At 37.4% G+C, this 19,137-nt stretch overlaps 1 protein-coding gene across 4 annotated transcripts; it reads right to left on the reverse strand.

The window, feature by feature from the left end:
- Positions 1-361: 361 nt before the first annotated feature.
- On the reverse strand, positions 362-18,896 carry SMNDC1 (survival motor neuron domain containing 1). 4 transcript variants are annotated; one of them, XM_035724143.1, is made up of 8 exons: positions 18,675-18,894; positions 17,329-17,448; positions 12,099-12,241; positions 10,889-11,050; positions 8,470-8,623; positions 7,783-7,991; positions 6,587-6,693; positions 362-3,328 (listed from the first exon to the last, which is right to left on the reverse strand). In XM_035724143.1, the coding sequence occupies exons 2-6, from the start codon at positions 17,446-17,448 to the stop codon at positions 7,854-7,856; spliced, it is 717 nt and encodes a 238-aa protein (XP_035580036.1). In that variant the 5' UTR covers positions 18,675-18,894; the 3' UTR covers positions 362-3,328; positions 6,587-6,693; positions 7,783-7,853. The 4 variants fall into 4 exon arrangements, with proteins under 4 accessions (XP_035580036.1, XP_035580035.1, XP_027447344.1 ...); XM_035724142.1 differs by having other exon boundaries at positions 6,587-7,991; positions 18,675-18,892; XM_027591543.2 differs by lacking the exons at positions 362-3,328; positions 6,587-6,693 and adding an exon at positions 14,412-14,599 and having other exon boundaries at positions 6,697-7,991; positions 18,675-18,896.
- Between the last annotated feature and the right edge of the window lie 241 nt (positions 18,897-19,137).

A 19,137-nucleotide genomic window follows, 5' to 3' on the forward strand; every position in this document is an offset into this window, starting at 1 on the left:
TGTTTTTATTTTCTTTTAGAATCATTACCTTTTACCAGCTTTTAACCATCTGATACCTATAGTAGACACACTATAATACTTAACGTAGTTAAGTTCAGCACTTGTCTCATTTTATTGTGAAGATCTGCGTCCATTCTCCTACAGGCAGTCTCTCTCCTTCCTCACAGCCCCACTGTGCAGGTGCTATTGTTGCTCTTATACCTATTTCCAGAAATGTTTTAAGTGAAATTTCTTTTCTAGCCTGCACTTTGACGTCACGTGTTCCCTTTGTCTTTCAAAATCCAAGATGTTCTCTACTCCCCACCCCCAACCCCCTTTACCCCAGGAAGCCTTCTTGGACCCCTTACCCCTGGCTCTTTGGACTTTGTATACTTTGAATAATTTAACTACCCTTAATTACTTAAAAAAAAAAAAGCTTTATGATTTTCATAACTTATTGCTGATTTTAATGGGTTGTTAATTTCAGTCCTGTAGTTTTATTTTGTTTAGATAGGGCTGGCCAAGGAAAAAGAAAATAAAGACAACCATATTTAGCAGTGCAGTTGAGTTGTGTGTAATGTTAGACTATCCTGTGTAAGTAGCACTTTAACAGCTTTCACTGCTTCTGTGTATGAAGTGTACCATCTTGGTCATACACAAGGCCTCAGCATATACTTACTTGTTTTTGTGCTCTTCCTGTGCCTCCAAAAATATTTTATCCTTGATTGTGCTATGTTTGAGTGGAAGAAATTCTTTGAAGTAGATGTGTGAAAAACTGCATGCCTTTAGAAGCTCATTATTAGAACTTGCTACTTCAGGTGCTGGGGACTTAATGAAAAACATGATAAATTCATTTCTCTAGCCCAGGTAAATTATTTCTGGTTTCACTTATAATTACTCCTGGCTGGGTCAAAATGTTGCTCTATGTATTTGCTTACTTTTGACTTTCCCAAGGGAGACAGTTTAAAGACTCTGCTAACTACCATGGAAAGTAAGTGGAAGCCAAGGATTAAACTTCCATTTTGTTATTCCCATGGCATTCACTTGCATCACTTGCCTAGGGCTGAAATTTTGGACTTCATTCAGGAGAACTTGAGGTGCTGCCATTTTGTTGTTTATGTACAGGTTGGTGGGCTGGGAAGCCTTTGTCACAAATCTATAGTACCTATTTCAACTGCCCTCTAAATTATTCCTTCCCTGGGTTTGTTTTCCTTGTGGGAGGGGAGTGGATTGTATGATGAGTAAGAAGTATTAATTTTTTAAAAGACAAATCGACTTTGAAGATATAAAAGTTAATTGCAAGAAATAAAAATTGTGAATGAAGAATACCCGAGTGCTTTTTGTACCACCCTTCTCTATGAAGGAAAAAATAAGAATGAACATCCACACCTTGAGAAGCAACAATCTCCTAAATGTTTGATACACTACTTCAGTAGTCCAGAATTAATGGCGATTTGAATCATTGCCATTTCCTGTTCTATAAACAAACAGATGCCTTCTTGACTGATAACTCCACGTAACCTAACTGCAGATGGTTTAACGTACCCGATAATCTTAACTGCTTCAAGTAGGATACACAGCCGTTTATTATCTGTTCGTCATAACTTTTTAGGGTATCCCTTTGGCTACAACGATCCATTTAAATTTAAAATGTCTGGAAGTTCCTGTTTAGTCCCCACCCACTAACCTGAGTTAAGGTACCCTTTTTGTAAGATGCCTGAGTAATATATTAATAGATGGGGGTAAATCTTCAGTGCATATTACCAAAGAAGATTCTGAAGGAGTCAGACTGGTTTCTGATTAGAATAGGTATGAGAACTCTGGTAGAAATGCCTTTTCTAATCCCCATGACAGTGACAGCTTTTAGCATTATGAAAGGATTTTAAAAGGCAGTGAAGATTATTGAGGCAAAATTTCCTAACGTAAGGCCACATTGCCTCCTGGGTCATTTCTCACGAGAAAAGTGTTTAACCTCTTGGGGAAGGTTCTTTGGTAAGTTTTCTTCCACTTAAAGAAGCAGTAGCTGCCTTTCTTCTCTTTCTTTTATTATCCTTCCACCTCAAAAATTCCATACTCCCTACCAACAATAGCATAATGTGGGAAGAACAGGGTGTTTTGGGTCACACTTAAATCCCAGTTCTAATATTTGCTAAGGACTCTGGGCAAGTTAATTTCTTCATGGAGCCTGTTTCCTCCTGAAAAGTTGTTAGAGATACTACCTCTATCTTGATAGGTTTTAAGGATTAAAATATAAATCCCCACACATACTCAATCTAGGAGTTTGTAGCACCAAAAGAAAATAAGAGGTTTGTACTTCTCCTTTCTCTGACGAATGCAATCTTCTAATTTCTTTATCCTTAATCTTGAATTTTAGTTATTCTGACTCTGGGACTTGCAGAAAAAGACTATTTCTAATAAAATGGTTCATTTTCACAGAATTCCATGACAGGTTATACTTTGTAAGAAGTCAATTTTGATGTCCTATAGATTTTTTTAAATAAAGACTTTGTAAGATTGATGTATCAGCGGTTTTAGTGATTACCTGGTCTTTCTAAAAAAAAGACTAACCTGAGCTTGAATCTGTTAAACACTAGTAGTAACCACTGCATAATGCCCTAGTTAATATTTAGTGCTGGCCTTGCCAAGAAAAAAAATCTTGGCCCATGTACTAGATCTAATAGGAAACTGGTTTTCTTGTGGAATACATCTGATTCTTCCAAATAATAAGTGTAGTTCAGAATACATGTACTGGCTGACCACCTCACTTCTTGGTTCTGTTTTACCTTGATATACTGTCATAAATTATTAGGGGAAATGGCTTAGATGAAGCTCTTTTAAAGTACTGCCAACTAACTTCTTATAATTTTGAAATTTTTTCCATTTCCTCAAGCTCTTAGTTCTTTGTCATAGAGGAATGCTTGAAGTCTTTATTGGTAGGGCAGTAACTGGGATATTTATCTCAGATTTTCACATCAGGGCACCAAACAGCATTATAGAGACATAAAGCCATAAGATAGCTCTAAAATGCATATTAAAAATACAAATTTCAGAAGCTAGTTGCTTCTAAACTAGCAGTTTTATCACACTCTGAAAGCTATGTCAACTAAACCTGACAGTGCTTTTGGAGGGAAAAACCTGGCAAAAGAACCAAAGGGATACTTACTCCTTCCTGCATACTTCTGAGCAATGAACAACTGGACAATTACCATCTATTAAAGACTAGCCTAGCTGCAGGTCTCAGGCTTCAACTCTATAGTTTTCCCAGGATATAGAGTCAAGTGTCTTCCAAGCCTGAATTCTTTGTTTCTCTGGTCAGAAATGCACGCATCTTGCTAAAGTGAGTACAGGGCTTGAAAGGGGAAAAAACAAAAGCACATCAGTTTTCACCAAGAAAGGCAAAATCATGAGCCACCAAAATAATAAACATGACTTTGGGCCTCAAGCTGAGAAAGTAGCTCTTCAAACAAAAAGCAACATTTTCTCTTAATGCATGTAACTACGGCTTCTTTAGCTGTGATTTTAAGAAAGTAACCAGGAAAACAAATTACAATTTTAGTAATTTCAGTAACTTAAATCTGTACTGGTTTCATAAAAGTGAACTGGTGAAGTGCCTGGTGTAAGTAAAATGTCCGTTTTTATTTCCTGGGAACTGAAAGATGACTCTATCCAAAATTTGGTATTTTTAGCTAGTTCAGCTGTCAACTACCACAAACCCAATAGTATTCTCAGATCTGCTTTACCCCACTCAAGGCCACAAAAGAACCACATTTACATATACATAAGCTGAAAGGCAGAAAAGGCAATCAAAGAACCTCACAGAACTCTTAACACCTTCATCTTATATTTTACTTTCTGTTGGCTGGGCCAAGACAAATTCTTAGAATGCCAATATTATTAGTCTCTGCACCTTTTAAGGTATTTAAAAACATATCTATACATAAAAAATCATAGTATAAGGGGATTCAATTACTTGTGTTTCTGTTTGTTTAAACTATGGTATTACCTGCTCTATTGCCTATGTTCTTCCTCTCCACTGTAGTAAAAATTCAGTTTAACGTGCAACTCTAAAACCCTAGATACAAAGAATGTTTACATTTACTGTTGAAGAGGTAAACTACCATTTATACTAACTGGTTGCTTCATAGTATAATACAAGTAACACAATTCAGCAGATATTTATTGAACTCTCAAGATTTTAACAAATATAGAACCTTACTGGTTTTAAGATTTTTTTTTCTTCTTTCATCTTTCAGTTAATGTCCAAGTTGAGGCAAAAAGTCAAACCAGAACTCCAAAAATATTTTTTGGCTAAATTTGCAGAAGTGACATTTTTCACCTTTTGTTAATTACAACCTACAGACACAATTTATAAAACTATGATTTTCATTTGTTACCAGATGGTTTTCTCTTGCTATTTTTTTCTTAACATTTGAGAGAGTGAGAAAGCACATGCACAGGAGTAGGGGAAGAGGGGAGGGGCAGAGGGAAAGGGAAAAATCTCGAGCAGACTCGAGCTGAGTGTGGAGCCCCACACAAGGCTCCATCTCACCACCGAGGTCATGACCTGAGCCAAAATCCAGTCGAACGCTTAACCCACTGAGCCACCCAGGCGCCTCTACCCTTGCTATTTTAAAGGCAGATACACTCAGCATTAAAGCTGCATTGTAATGGAAAACACCCAAATACATATATACTATGACAAAGCATATTAAAATAATGAGTTATGACAGATGCATTTCATTTTGGTCTGATGCCTAATCTTAATAATTGGGCTGAGGAAATTGCCCATTAGTAATTTTTCCTTCATTTCAAAAATCAAACTGTTTTTACATTTAATGTAAACATGGTTCTAGGCCAGGGATGCACATCAGAATCACCTGTGGTGTTTGTCAAAAACAGACATACTTTGGCCTAAATAGGTCTGGAATAGGATCTAGATCCAGAAATCCCGTTTTTAATTTTAAGTAAGCATTAGGGTAACTTTATTATAACCTGTACTCCCTTCCCACCAGAGACATGCCCTAAAATATTCTAATATAAAAATTTTAACTTCTACTGGCATGTAGTTAATATATAACTTTGGTAATTTGACAGCAGTTCAGTAATACATTTATAATTAGGGACTTCGAATTATACGCAATGGGCATTGTTATCCATTATAATGTGAATTGTCATTGTTAAGGTTAGGGAAAAAAAGATAGTCACCATTACCACTTGCACAGTAAATAGCAAACACTTGTAGTGTTTACCATGTCAGGTATTCTAAGCAATTTACACATATTAACTCACTCATCCTTACAATCTAATGAAACTGGTATTTTCATTCTACAGCTGAGAAAGCTAAGACAAGTTATGCACACAGGTAAAAATGAGGGGCCAGGATTCTAAAGCAGTCTGGCTCCTGAGTCCTTGGCTCTTCCAGTATGGCCTTTCTACATGTTAACTAAAAAAGCATTTATTGTCTGTGATACTAAAATCTAATTATTTGGGGGGTATCAGGACTCTTCTTTCCTTGATATGATCAGTAACAAAGTCAAATGGCAAATTTTGAGAAGATCCATGCAACCACAGCTACTTGGGGGCTGTACATGACTCACATCATGAACTCATTCTGAGTTTGAGCTTCAAGACTCCCTTCTTGATGGGGAACAGAGTGTTACATATATAACAAAGTGTCATATTTGGTTTTAGAGTACTGAACTTAGCCACCCTCACTTGTAAAATATCACTGGCTATCGTGCTTCTCACAAAAGCATCACACTAGGAGACAGGTGCTCCCATCCCCCCAGGGATCCTGTTAGTTTAGTCCAGAAACATGATCATTATCTTGACACTAGGACTTTTCAAAGCGCCACATCTAGGTCTTTTGACACAGGGACTCCTAATCTCATACAATTTTTTAATGTTTTATATAGTATGGTCACCCTTATTCCTTCTCTCTCTCCTGCAAAGCCCCTCCAGGAAAATTAATGTGCAGAAAGGAAGCCCTTGGGTCAAAGGAGATACAAGTTTCAACATTAAGTCCTGCCTATACAAGTAACAGGTAAATTACTACTCCAACAAACATACCCAGGTAATCTCACCAAAACCCATTCTGTGTGGTCACACCATTGTACCAAATTTCTTTCCAAGTGCTTTTGAATTTAAAGGGTTCCCTTGCAACCCTTAAAAGATACCATTATTAATTCTTAAGAGATTTGTTACACTGGTAACAAGAACAGTATGTTTTTAGGAGTTCTTCAGGCTAAGTAGTCCTATTCTGCTGTAATTTGTGCCTTGTATTTAAAAAAGACTTCACCTTTCATTCTGTCCTACATGTTCTACCCTGTGGCCATAAATTATAGGAAGGAAAACTGATCCTCCTGGGTTGGGAGAGAGGTGAAGAGGCAAGATAAAGAATTCTAATTCTCATCACGGTCCTAAGTTTCAATTTGCCAAAATATTTAAAAGTCATTAAAATTTTTATTTTCTCCTTTTACCAAAATGTACAAACACCTCTATACACAGCACAAGCCCTTAAGATAAAAATAGTTTGTCCTTTAGGATTCAATTTCTTATGTCTAATGGAAGAAGTACATAAGGATTTATTGAAACCTTTATCACATACTCAATATTCTCTTCTGTGGAAATGATGAATGCAAGCAAGAAGACTGAAGCTTAATCACTGTATCAGTGCTGTCAGCTAGGACTTCACCACCCTTCTGGTAACACACCCTGGAGATTTTAAAAACACTTTATTTAATAAAAGTTAAACATACAAAAACTGAAATTAACACATACCCTAAAAATCACCATCTTCCATTAATAGGAAGACACTTTACTATGCATATATTTGGCTTAAACTCAACTCAGGATAACTGTGATGTTCACTTATACCAACAAATGCTGACAACTTGATCTAGTTAACAAAAATTACAAACTCAGCTACATGAACATAATATACAGGGAAATTATGGTCAGATTAATGCACAAGAAATACAATAAATTTTTAATGATGAAACATTCAGTACTCTTGTTCATTAATTTAGCCTTGGGGATTTTTTTGTTTTTTTACAAAAATAGTATCTACACTGTATACAGGGCTATACATCAGCTTTTTGTTTTCTTATATAAACATTACACATCCAAAAATGGTACCACTACCATAAGGGAAAAATCAACACAGGAAAAGAGCATACGTTAAAAAAAAAAAAAAAAAAGAAAGAAAAAAACAACACAACAGAAAAAAACCCTTAGAAAAGGAAGCTGGTCCTAAACATGGTTTTTATATAAAATTAAAACTCGAAAAAATTTTAAGAGCTGGATCAATTTTAGAGATAGCCTAATAGGCTTAAGAAACAAATCATTGAAGGAAAACCCTCAAAACAAAGTTTGTCATTTTAAATTAATCAAATTAACCTATTTTTAGGCTTAATTAGCAACAGCTATGGGTTTAAGTTGAAAAAAAAAAAAGATTTCTTTAGCAGGTTGGTATTTTGCCTTGATGTTCCAGTGAATTGCTACAATATGTGGCAAGTTCAGAGCATCTGAAAATTCCAAGTTAGGACTTTACAAAAAGTACACACCATCCATTAAGTAAGGGCCTGGTATTAGGAAGATCAACAATTCATCTAGTGCTGTATTTATGCAGCATCTATCTAGAAAAGTTGCTTTATTCAACAAACTTTGAGGAAATGTGTGGTAGTAGTAACGAAAAGTTAAATGAATAGCAGTTATCAAATGCAATTTCTTCAAGTTTCATTCTATTGAAGTCAAACAAGGACAACAATGGTATCTTCCTTACTCATCTAACAAATAATTTACCTTTAGAAAAATATAAGGATAAAAAGGTAAATGTAAAGCCCTGCAGAGATGAAATCCAACAGTTTTTCTGATTATTGAGGCATCAAATGCCTGACATTGTATTTAGAGGTATCTTGATATTGTGTCATAGGTTTATCAGCAATTCCACAAGTTCCTACTCCAACTTTTCCGGTTACACTCTCAGGAGAAGCAAAAATACTCCTTTTCACCTAGTGGAAATGAAAGAGAAACCATTCTGATTAGTTTTTTGGGGAAAACATTTCCAAAATACACTTAAGTACAGTACACATCAAAGGAACTGGAGCTCTCTTTTAAATAAAATCTACCAGTGGATGCCCAGCATATAAAACATGTTAACAAAGCAGGTAGGGTTCATCACACTCCCTCTAAGTGGTATGTTAAGGTACCAAATAGTTTTTCAAATTTTAGTTTATAGAAGAGTAAACAATCTGATCTTTTGTAATTTCTGATATAAACTCTCTCATTCATAGTGTTTCTATTGCAGAGAGACAGTGACTAATGGAGATATTTTACAATAAGCCAAACAGAACATTAAAGAGGATTCTGAATTCAAGATCCAGTTATGTATTTTTTTAAACCTATGTACCTCCCTTTTGCATTTTAAGGTTATTTTAATGACAATTACACTTTTCAAATTTACGAAGTACAATGAAAGGATTTACTAACCTGGCCTTTTTTGTTTTTAGAATAGGCTCTGTTGTTGAACTGTTGCCATTTAACCTTCTGGTCCTCTCTTTCCTGCTCAAGTTCTTTTATTCTCTGTGCTTTTTTCAAAGCTTTCTTCTTTTTATATTCACGCTGTTGGGCAATCATTTCTTTTCTGTGTGGATATAACAGCTAAATGTCAACTCTTAAGATTTAATAGATGATTTCCTTAGAGATACTTAGCAGTACAAAAAGCAAACAAAAATATCTGTAATAAACTTACACATTACATGAATAGAAGCACTAACACCAACAATGCCAATCACCCAGTACTACTAAGAGATGTTATTTGAAATACACAGCATCCCTGGAAGCTTTCATACCATATCTGTAATCTATTACCTATTCAAATCAAATACATTTTTTTTTTAAGATTTTATTTTACAGAGAGCGAGCGAGTGTGTGCAAGTGCAGGGAGGAGCAGAGGGAGAAGCAAACTCTGTGCTAGGTGCACAGAGCCTGACGTGGGGCTTGATCCCAGGACCCTAAGATCATGACCTGAGCCGAAATCAAGACTCATTTGCTCAACTGACTGAGCCACCCAGGCACTCCTCAAATCAAATATTTAAACTATGACTTTCTGATGTTTACATTGCTTTTGCCAGGTGCATTTTAGAAATGAGTTTTAACATTAATAGCTTTCTAAACCTTTACCCATTTCTAAATGGACAGTTAGCAAGGTTAATGTGCTGCATTTAGAAAAGAGATGCAATGCAGATAAAACTATTTCACCTAGACAGGAAGAGCACAGCATACAAGGGGATCATAGCTTAAAATTCTTAAAAACAAAAACTGGAGTTTTTAAAAAAACACTCCTCTATATAGGATCAGAGCCTAAAGCTTTCTCAATAATTTCTGCTCAGTTAACATACTGACTTTATCACCAAAAGGATGAAGAAAGAGGTCTTTAAAAAAGAGGCAATACAATCTAGATGCTTCTGTATCATATAATCACCACTATGAAGCTAAGTGTAGCTTTTTTACACTGATGTCAAAGACTAAAAAAAAAAAAAGAGATGTTACATTGTTCTACAATCTGATTTTCTCATTGGGATACTCAGGTGATATAATTTTTCCAAATTCAAATATATTTATGTAGCAACTTAAGTTTTAAAAACTCATGACAAATCCGAAAAAGAGAAAACTGTGGCAAATATGTGTAAGTTAAACCAAAATAGTGTTCATTCTACCTCTTAAATACCATTCAAACCATACATTTCTCTCCTCCTACTGCTGCTCCCTGGGTTCAGACCACATTATCTCACACCTGGATCACATCAGTAGCTGCCTTCCCTCTGCTGTTAGTGATTATTTGAAAGTTCAACTGTGATCACATATCTCCTCTATTTGAAATCCATCAGTGGCGGTCAAGCTCTTTGTGATCTGGCCTTGACCTCTCTAACCTCCTCTCTTATCAAACCACCCACCTTTAAAAGCCCCAAATTTTTACCACAGGAATTTGTTTCTGTTACCTCTATGTTCCAACCCTGTTTTCTTTTTTAAAGTTTTTAAAAAGTTTTTAAAAACGTTTACTGAACTCTTACTACATGTCAAGAACTGTGCTACACACTTATAAATGCTAACATTTAATCCTTACAACCCTACAATGTAGGTACTATCAACCCTGTTTTACAAATAAGGAAAGAAGTTAAGCAGTTTGCCCAATGTCATACCTTCAAGTTCATTCATTACCTGGCTAACTCCTTTTCAGATCTCAGTTAAAATTTTTTTTTTATTAAAGATTTATTTGGCAGAGAGAAAAAGTGCATGCACACACAAGCAGGGGGAACAGCAGAGGGAGAAGGAGAAGCAGGCTTCCCGGTGGACAGGGAGCCCGATTCAGGGCTCGATCCCAGGACCCTGAGGATCATGACCTGAGCGGAAGGCAGTCACTTAACTGAATGAACCACCCAGGCGCCCCCACATCTCAGTTTAGATGTCATCTTCTCAAAGACATTTGCCCTGATGACTAAAGCGCAGTTTAGGTATCTTTTCTTTGTTCCCTTAAAGTACCCATTATGTTCCTTTCATAACTTCTATACTTAACTATTAAAGTTCTCCTTTAATTTTGTGTTTTGTTCTCTAGACTATAAACTCAATCAGGACAAGGCCCAAGCTGGTTGTCTTCACTGTGGTGGAAACCCAGCACCTGACTTAGTGAGAGGTACATAGTATCCTCTTAATAAATATACTGAATACCTAAGTGGGCCTAGGCATACACATACAGACAAGGTTGACCCTATATTGCTAATCTTCAAAATAATGGTAAAGAGTATTATAACCTTTTTACCTTAATCTAGCCTGCACTGATTCTGTGGACTACCTCAACTACCAAAATGGGGAAGATTACACTTAAACTACTAAAGTCAAAATCACTTACTTTGACATGGGTTTGTTGCCACTGTCCTCCTTTGCCTTCCTTCCTTCTTCTACAGGCTTGAGGTTCAACAGTGGGGTCACTTCAGCATTGCCGTAGCCAGCAAAGGTGATTGCAGCAGTGCCATTTTCTTCATCTATCTCCTCGATCTCCGCTTCGTAACACCTGTAAAGATATCATGACTGTAAGCAGGTGAGTAAAGGTTTAGTACTCAGCCTATAAGACTTACACTGCAGTGCTTCAACTATTACATGTGTCTCAAATGGAACTTCTGTCATCAGTTGGCTCTTTAGTAAAGGTAATAACAAAAGAGTGGTTGGAGTTAGCCATCTACTATCAAAAAAGGGGTCCTAATCAAAATATTGTCAGGAAAGTCTCTTATATATCTATTAAATGTGCTTTAGTCAGTCTCTTTGAGAAAAGATTTTTTTGTGTGTGTGTTTTTTTTTAAAGATTTTATTTATTTATTTGACAGAGATACAGACAGCGAGAGAGGGAACACAAGCAGGGGGAGTGGGAGAGGGAGAAGCAGGCTTCCCGCAGAGCAGGGGAGCCCAATGCGGGGCTCAATCCCAGGACCCTGGGATCATGACCTGAGCCGAAGGCAGACGCTTAACAACTGAGCCACCCAGGTGCCCCAAAAAGGTATTTTTTATAGGAATAATTTCAGTGTATGTGTTTTACCCAAGTCTAAAATAGCCAACCATTCACTCAATTTTCAATTTGAGGAAAAAATTTAAGATTATTTAAGCTATCCATTCATTTTCCTCTGCTTTGATTTTTCTCTCCTCTAGGATCCAAGACCTTCAACTGCCCCAAAATGTTATCTAAAGCTAAAAACTGGGGCACCTGGGTGGCTCAGTCGGTTAAGTGTCTGCCTTCGGCTCAGGTCATGATCCCAGGGTCCTGGGATCGAGCCCCGCATTGGGCTCCCTGCTCCGCGGGAAGCCTGCTTCTCCCTCTCCCACTCCCCCTGCTTGTGTTCCCTCTCTCGCTGTATCTCTGTCAAATAAATAAATAAAATCTTAAAATTTTTTAAAAAAAGCTAAAAACTAAACTGCATTAGTGGTAACCTCCCAATAATCGAATTGGCTCTACAAATCATATTGGCCACATAGAAAGATTAAAATAGGGTAGTTCAAACTGAATAAAAACTTCTTACCATTGTATTTTATTATTTCATGTTATAGTTAGAGTTTTTTTCTACACTTACTGTCCATCTTCACTCCAGATTGCCATACACTTGTCTCCTACTTTCCATGAATGACTGGGCTGAGTAGAAGCAAAACTGTCTGAACTTGCAAGAGTTTCTGAAGGTTGAGTTGACAGAAGGTCTTTGGTTAGTTCTATAACTTCCTAAAAAGAAAAAACAAAAACCATAACATTACTTTTATAATTCGCTTATCCCCTACTTTCAACAGGTTTTCAGGTTTTGATGACGATAGCTCTCACACCATATACCATTTATTAAGTACACTACACATACTTATTTGTAGTTCATAACAATACTATGATGTAGGTACTATGATTATCCTCACATAGAAACTAAGATACAGTATTTTATAGAGTGGTGGAACTGGTATTTAAACCCGACAGTTGCCTTTCAATTTATTAACCTCAAATACTAACAAAAAAGGGTAGACTTGAGCTTATATCATGCATTATTTCTTTTTTCAAGTAAGCTCTACACCCAATGTGGGGCCTGAACTCCCGGCTCTGATATCAGGCATCACCTGCTCTACTGACTGAGCCAGCAAGGCGCCCCTACCATGCATTATTTCTAAGTGCCTATTTTAGCTACATAGATCTAGTATGAGAAATAGTCAATTATAAAGGACTAAACTAGGTTCAAGATCACTTTTATCTTATATCTTGTCACATATATTTCATGCACCTGGACTGTAAAGTTTTACAGGCCATTACTTGGCAGAAGTATGAACTCTCTAGCCAAAATGTTCTTCTCCACCCGTCAAAAAATACAAACCAAAACAAAACCCAAACCTCTTGAAGCAGCCTTATTAGTAATAAAAATGTTCCTGCTCATACATGCTTCTACTAAAATACTACAGGCACATATAAAAAGCCAGTAGTCTTCCCATTCATTTATTATAAAACTTACCCCATCCAGGTAAGCAAATTACCAGGTTAGATTTAAAATATTCTAAAAAGCAGGGATGCCTGGGTGGCTCAGTCGGTTAAGTGGCTGCCTTCGGCTTGGGTCATGATTCCAGGGTCCTGGGATCAAGTCCCACATCGGGCTCCCTGCTCAGCGGGGAGCCTGCTTCTCCCTCTCCCTCTGCCTGCCGCTCCCCCCGCTTGTGTTCTCTATCACTGTGTCAAATAAATAAGTAAAATCTTAAAAAATAATAATAAATAAAATATCTAAAAAGCACATCAGCACAGCTTCATTTAAAAGGAAAAAATAAAATAAATGTAACACACAGGAAGGCAATACCTTCCTGTGTGGCAAGTATTTTTTCTCTATCAGGTTTATACTGGCTTCATTCAAGGGTATTTGGTAGGGTTGGTTAAAAAACTTAATAGTACGAATTGATAGATTGTGCTACCTATCTGCTATATTTTTACTCTGATGAAGACCTATGTAATGCATCACCTTATCTATTTTAAAAACTTGCATACCTGCCCCCACTGTTGCATATAAAATACCTTAAAACATCACACTGTGTTTTGGGAGAAAACGTAGCAAAGTTAAACTTTATACTAGTTCCTTATGGCTCCCGTTGAAATTTTATAATAGTAGTTCTGGTTCAGTAGCCAAGAAATTATATATTACCTTTCACCTAAAGATTCTAGATCTTCATGGCTATTTCTGAAAAACTAATATGTGAGCCCTCCAAAAAAAAAAAAAAGGAATATTAAGCCCTTGGGAGAAAGGCCAGTTTTGTGAATCAAAAAACTAGACTAACTCAGATTTGAGTTAAAAATTCAGTAGTGTCTTTAATGAGATTTTATTAGGTGCCAAAGAGCCATTTAAATACCCTTTAATTAAACAATCCTTTGCAAATAAAGCATAGAACTTCTGCATAAATAGATCATGTACTATTACAAAGGAGAGAATTATCCAGGCTTGTTTTTAATCAACCACTATTAGGGCCAAGAATATAATCCAGTAAGCCTGACTCAAGAGCCAATACAATACCTATCATTAAATAATTTCATTTAACTAAAGCACAAACATGATTTCTATATTTGTAGGTCTCAGATTTAGAACTCTACCTCTCTAAGCACAGAGCATCTTACCATTTTATTTTCATAAAGAAATACATTTTCAACAAAAGGTCCTGAAAAGCTGTGCATGTTACAATTTTCAGAGCCCTGCACTAAAGTGACACTTTAAAAAAAATCAAAAGCATTTATCCCTAGTTGTCCTTTCATTTTGCCATGTTTCACATACCCCTCCCAACAAACTATGAAGACCCTTCTCAATGTTTTCTTTACATGTGCACACGGACCAAAGTATTAGAGAAACTATTTTATGTATGAGGGGGTTCTTAAAGGTACATACCATTAATTACTTTTCCTCCCCCAAGTCTGAGTTCTGAAACTGCTCCTTCATCGACAGATGGGCAGCAGTTACAGTAATCGGCAATTCCAGGAAGCATCAGATGTTGTGATCTACATATCAGCAGGTCAAAGGGTGCACTCAAGCACTCTGCTTACTGAAGGAAGGCGTTTCGGGGATGCAGAGAGCCACTGTAATATATGAGACAAGTGACTTGACCCCTGCCTCCTTTAGAACCAGTTTATTCAGCAAAACAGCCTAATAAATTGACTATTTTTGTGATTATCATAGACTGCCTGGGGAGCTAGTCAGGTAGCTAGCCTAGATCTTACTATACCCACTTTTTTAAGTGAAAAGAGGCAATTAGGACTTCAGTAGATTAATGTGCTGCCTGCTGAGTAACTTTATTCTATGTGAAAGACAGTACATAAAAAAGATAAACATGGAAGCCTTACTGGCAAAATGAAGTCGCTGAAAAAAATGCAGAAAAGCATTTTGTCATAAATGAAAGGGCAAACAAATTCATAACCAGGGTAAAGACATTCCACTAAAGGAACACAAAACAAAGGAGGCCACAAACTCAGTCATTAGTCTGAACAAATTTTCAGCAAATATAAAAGGCAGAATTAAATATCAAAGGCATGAGGTATATATATATCCCAGAAACAGAGAAGAGATAAAAAGGAAAACTATTTTTTAAAAATCCATGATAAAACAAGATGTAACTGTAATCAATGGAGACAACAATTACTAGGTGGAAGCCGACACCCAAACACTTTTCAAATCTTTATCTAATCTTCAATGATGTCTTCTATCTTTGGGTAGTTTTCAGTTCAAAACAAACCTATATCTAGCAAACTGAAATGAAAAATTTGTTTTCATGACAAAGAGGATCAAGGTCAGGTCAGGATCCTGACCGTGATCAAGACTGGTCAGGAAAAACATTCTGCATTACTACTATCTGAAGTTTTAGAACTTAAGCTTCTAAATCTGTGCTATCCAATATGGTAGTCACAAGTGGCTACTTAAAAAAAATTAAAAATTCAGTTCTTCAGCTACCCTAGCCATTATTTCAAATATTCAGTAGTCCCTAGTAGCTACAGTACGACACAGCAGATATAAAACACTTTCATCATGACACAAAGTTCTACTGGACAGTGCTGTTCTAAATGGTTACAGAAAAGAGGATACTTACAGATAAATGACCCCCAGGTCATTATTAACTGAACACTAAGTTAAGCCATTTATGTGCTTATTACAATACCTACCACAACAGTCTCTCTCCCTACAATACTTCCACTATAGATCATATCATAGTAAGGCAATTCTGCCTAGACTCTTGACAGTTTATTCTAGAAATATTAAAAAAAACAAAAAACAAAAAAACCCTCACAATAATGTTGAGTTTCAACCTTTACTCCCAACTTCCCCTCTACCAGTTCCACACATAAGCTTCTTCCAACTGCCCAGGAAGCAATATACATAATACCAACAATGTTTTATTTTCTTCAAAGAAAAAAAAGGACTGCTTTTAAGCTGGTAAAAGAAGATGCATGCCAGAATCTTTCTTTGAGGTAAACAGAAAGTTGGCCTGGGAGTGGGAGAAATTGCTCCCCAAACATCTTTTTAGTATTGACTAGCACTCTCAAATTCACTGGCCTTTTACATACTGAAGAGGGGTCCCATTTTCTGTTTTTAAAAATTACATACTATTGCAACTTCAGGCAAGTTTATCCTAATTCCACAATTTGAACCTGAAAATATTCAACTAATTTTAATTATGCCCAGATAAACTCTTTCCAAGTCCTTGTATCTGGACCCCATTTCAAATAAGTTTCATTTATTTGCAATTCTAATATCCCTAAAATATTAATTTTAATGGGCAAGAGGATGATAAGGGGGGGGGAAGGATTTAGATACGATAAAGATGACTCTAGTTTTGTACTAAATCAGTAAAGACCATCAAATCCCAAAACACCTTTTAAAACTTTCAAAAAAATCAGGCTCAAAATTTTAAGTTCTCAAATTTATTAAAATTAAGTGATATATATGTACATATATACAGTATTTTTACTAATCAACCTCATGTTCTGAGAAACAACAGATGTTTACTATAATGGTTTTATGCTTGTCTTGAAACCCCAGTGCAGGTTTTAAAAAGGCAAGCTTCACACCCACTGAACTTTCCCATGACAGACGAAACAAATTAAGATCTCCTTTCCACATCCATTCAATTTAACTTCAACAATTGTTAAGAACTACAACGGAAAATCTAGCCTTAAATTCAAACATTATGTAACACTTATGCAGAAAACAAGTATCTCTTTACATATCTTTATAATGTGTTTTTCAATACAAGGTGTTTACCTGCTAGCTTTGAAACACACACACACTCATTTTCAAAGAATCTTGTGACATTAAAAAGAATCTTAATCAGGTTGCATTTTTCTCATTGTTTTTATCACTTATAAAATGCTTCCACATTTGTTTTTTTTTAAATACCAGCATAGTTAACTTTTTTAATTCCATGTATTTTTCTCCTTTTAGTTACCTCTCAAACTAAATTTCCTTTGCCAGATCTTTAAAAATAAAAGCCCTTTCCACTGTAAAGTTGTATGTACCTATTCTCTAGAAGGTTTGACAGAGACTTCTAAATTCAACTCTTATTTTTAAAAATTATATGAACAGACAAGATTTACATAAGAACAATATTTTACTCATTTTGATGTACACAACAGAGGAAGCAACCCTACTTCTGTGAGCCATGTACATGTGCATATACACATGTATACACAAGGGAGGATAGTGGAAGAAACACTCCCCTCCAAATGGCGCTTTGGATCCTAAGCAATAAATCATTTGAAAAACAAAGAAATACTTTCTCTAAACAATGTAACTAATAGTGTCCTCTTATACTTACTTGTAAATCTTTCTTTAATTTTAGCAAATCTTCATTTTCTCCGTTTCCAGACAATGCAGCTTCAACTTGCTGGAGTTGAGCTTTGTAGCTTGCCAGCTGCTTTGCTAGATCCTCTGACATCTGGGGAAAATAAAAAAGGTAAGACCATGAAAACTGAAAGAAAAACACCATAAAAAATAATTTCCCTGTCTGCCTGACTTAATCCTTACCAGTTTTGCTCCCAACTCCTTAATATAATTCATTGCTGCAGCTTAATTTAATACCATTACCTTTACTCTTAGTTCTGAGAAAAGCTGTGATTCAAATCCAAGCTTCAAGGGAATGAATTCCGCAGATTATAAACTTGTTTTGTTTCTGTGTGGAATTTATCGGACAAGAGCTAAGACAAAAGGAAAAAGGAGAATTTCTAATTTTCTTTAAACTCCTGTAACAGGGAAGAGACTGTATTTGGCTCAATTAACAGGGTTGTTACATCTTCGCCGGGTGGGGGGCACTAAACTGTTGGAAGAGTCGAGAATTAAGAAAAAAAATACTTTTAAGCACTAAAGAACACTTCCAAAACAAAATATAAATGGCTTTTGGAAATAACTACATAAATATACTCTCTACGTGAGCTACTAATTAGTAAGGGTGTTCAGAACCTCTTCTCCAGAGCAAAAATGTTTCACCCGGCCACTTAAATATTGCCGATGCAGCGTCTTCATTAAGGAAAACGGCACAAAGCCTACCCCATTTAGGCATTGTAAGGAGCGTGCCTTTCACCCAATCTGGCTCATTCTCCTCCGGAAAATAAGATACAAAAATCCTTTCTCGATTTATAAAGCAAACACGCGGGGTTTCCGAGGACCCTTCTCTGTCTTACAATTCCCGTCCAACCACAGCCTGGAATTTGGAAAGGCTCCAAAGGGGCTAGAGCAAGCCAGGCACCCAACACCTCAAAGCCCGCCACAACTGGTCGATTATTTCAGACCTCGAAATTCAAACACAAGCTCCAAGGAAACGGAAAATACAAACGAAGAGGACCCCAGCAGTGCCGGAGCCTCACACCCCCAAACGCGCTCCGCAGGGAACTGCTGAGAGCTTCCTCAAGAGGCCTCTCCATCCCTACCCCACCCGACCGGTTTCCTGGGTTAGCCCCGGTCGTCGCCACCGCACGGAGGTCCTAGCCCCGTCCGGGGCTGCTCAGGACCCAACTCTGGGTGGCAGAGGAGACCGGGCCCCTAAGACTCTTGCCGGCGCCCAGGCCTCTCCAACGCGGCCCGCTCCTCGGCCTCAGGCCTCCGCTTCAACCAGGGAGAGGCCGAGGCCCGGCGAGGCCCTGCTCTCTCCCTCACCGGTTTCGTTACCTTGTGTGGGGCTGGGGGCAGGGCGGCAGGAAGGGGTCGGGGCAAATGAGCACAGTGGTGGCGGCGGGGACAGTGGCAGCAGCAGCAGCAGGAAGAATCTCCGCGGCAACAACAAGGCGACTCGGTCCGAAACGGGAGAACTTGGTCAGCGATGTGGGGGAGGGGAAGAAAGCCGGGCAGAAGAAGGAGGAAAAGACAGAAGAGGTTCGAGTCTCGCGAGAGGTTAAAAGCCTCGCGAGACGCCGCCCTACCCACGTGATTCCCAGCTTTCTCTGGGCCGCCCAGCCTTACTCGTGTTAGGTACGCGGAGTGGGCGGAGCTTCATAGAAAGGAAATGACGTAGCTAGGTGGCGCCAGATGCCGGATGTAGGTTTGACTTGTTCCAATTTCTGCAGCGAGTGAAGGGTCTTTGACTTCCTTAGGAATGAGTGATGTTGGGCTCTTCCTTAAGTTCCCCAGGGAG

Source organism: Zalophus californianus, chromosome 15, assembly GCF_009762305.2.
Source record: "Zalophus californianus isolate mZalCal1 chromosome 15, mZalCal1.pri.v2, whole genome shotgun sequence".
Lineage (NCBI taxonomy): Eukaryota > Metazoa > Chordata > Mammalia > Carnivora > Otariidae > Zalophus > Zalophus californianus.

What these genes read in the sequence shown, in the direction of transcription:
- SMNDC1 (XM_035724143.1), bottom strand. Translation starts at nt 17,448, where the DNA reads ATGTCAGAGGATCTAGCAAAGCAGCTGGCAAGCTACAAAGCTCAACTC. An exon ending in ATCTGGAGTGAAGATGGACA is followed by an intron (nt 11,051 to 12,098) that starts GTAAGTGTAGAA and finishes ATATCTTTACAG; the next exon opens with GTGTTACGAAGCGGAGATCG. An exon ending in CTAAAAACAAAAAAGGCCAG is followed by an intron (nt 7,992 to 8,469) that starts GTTAGTAAATCC and finishes CATTTCCACTAG; the next exon opens with GTGAAAAGGAGTATTTTTGC.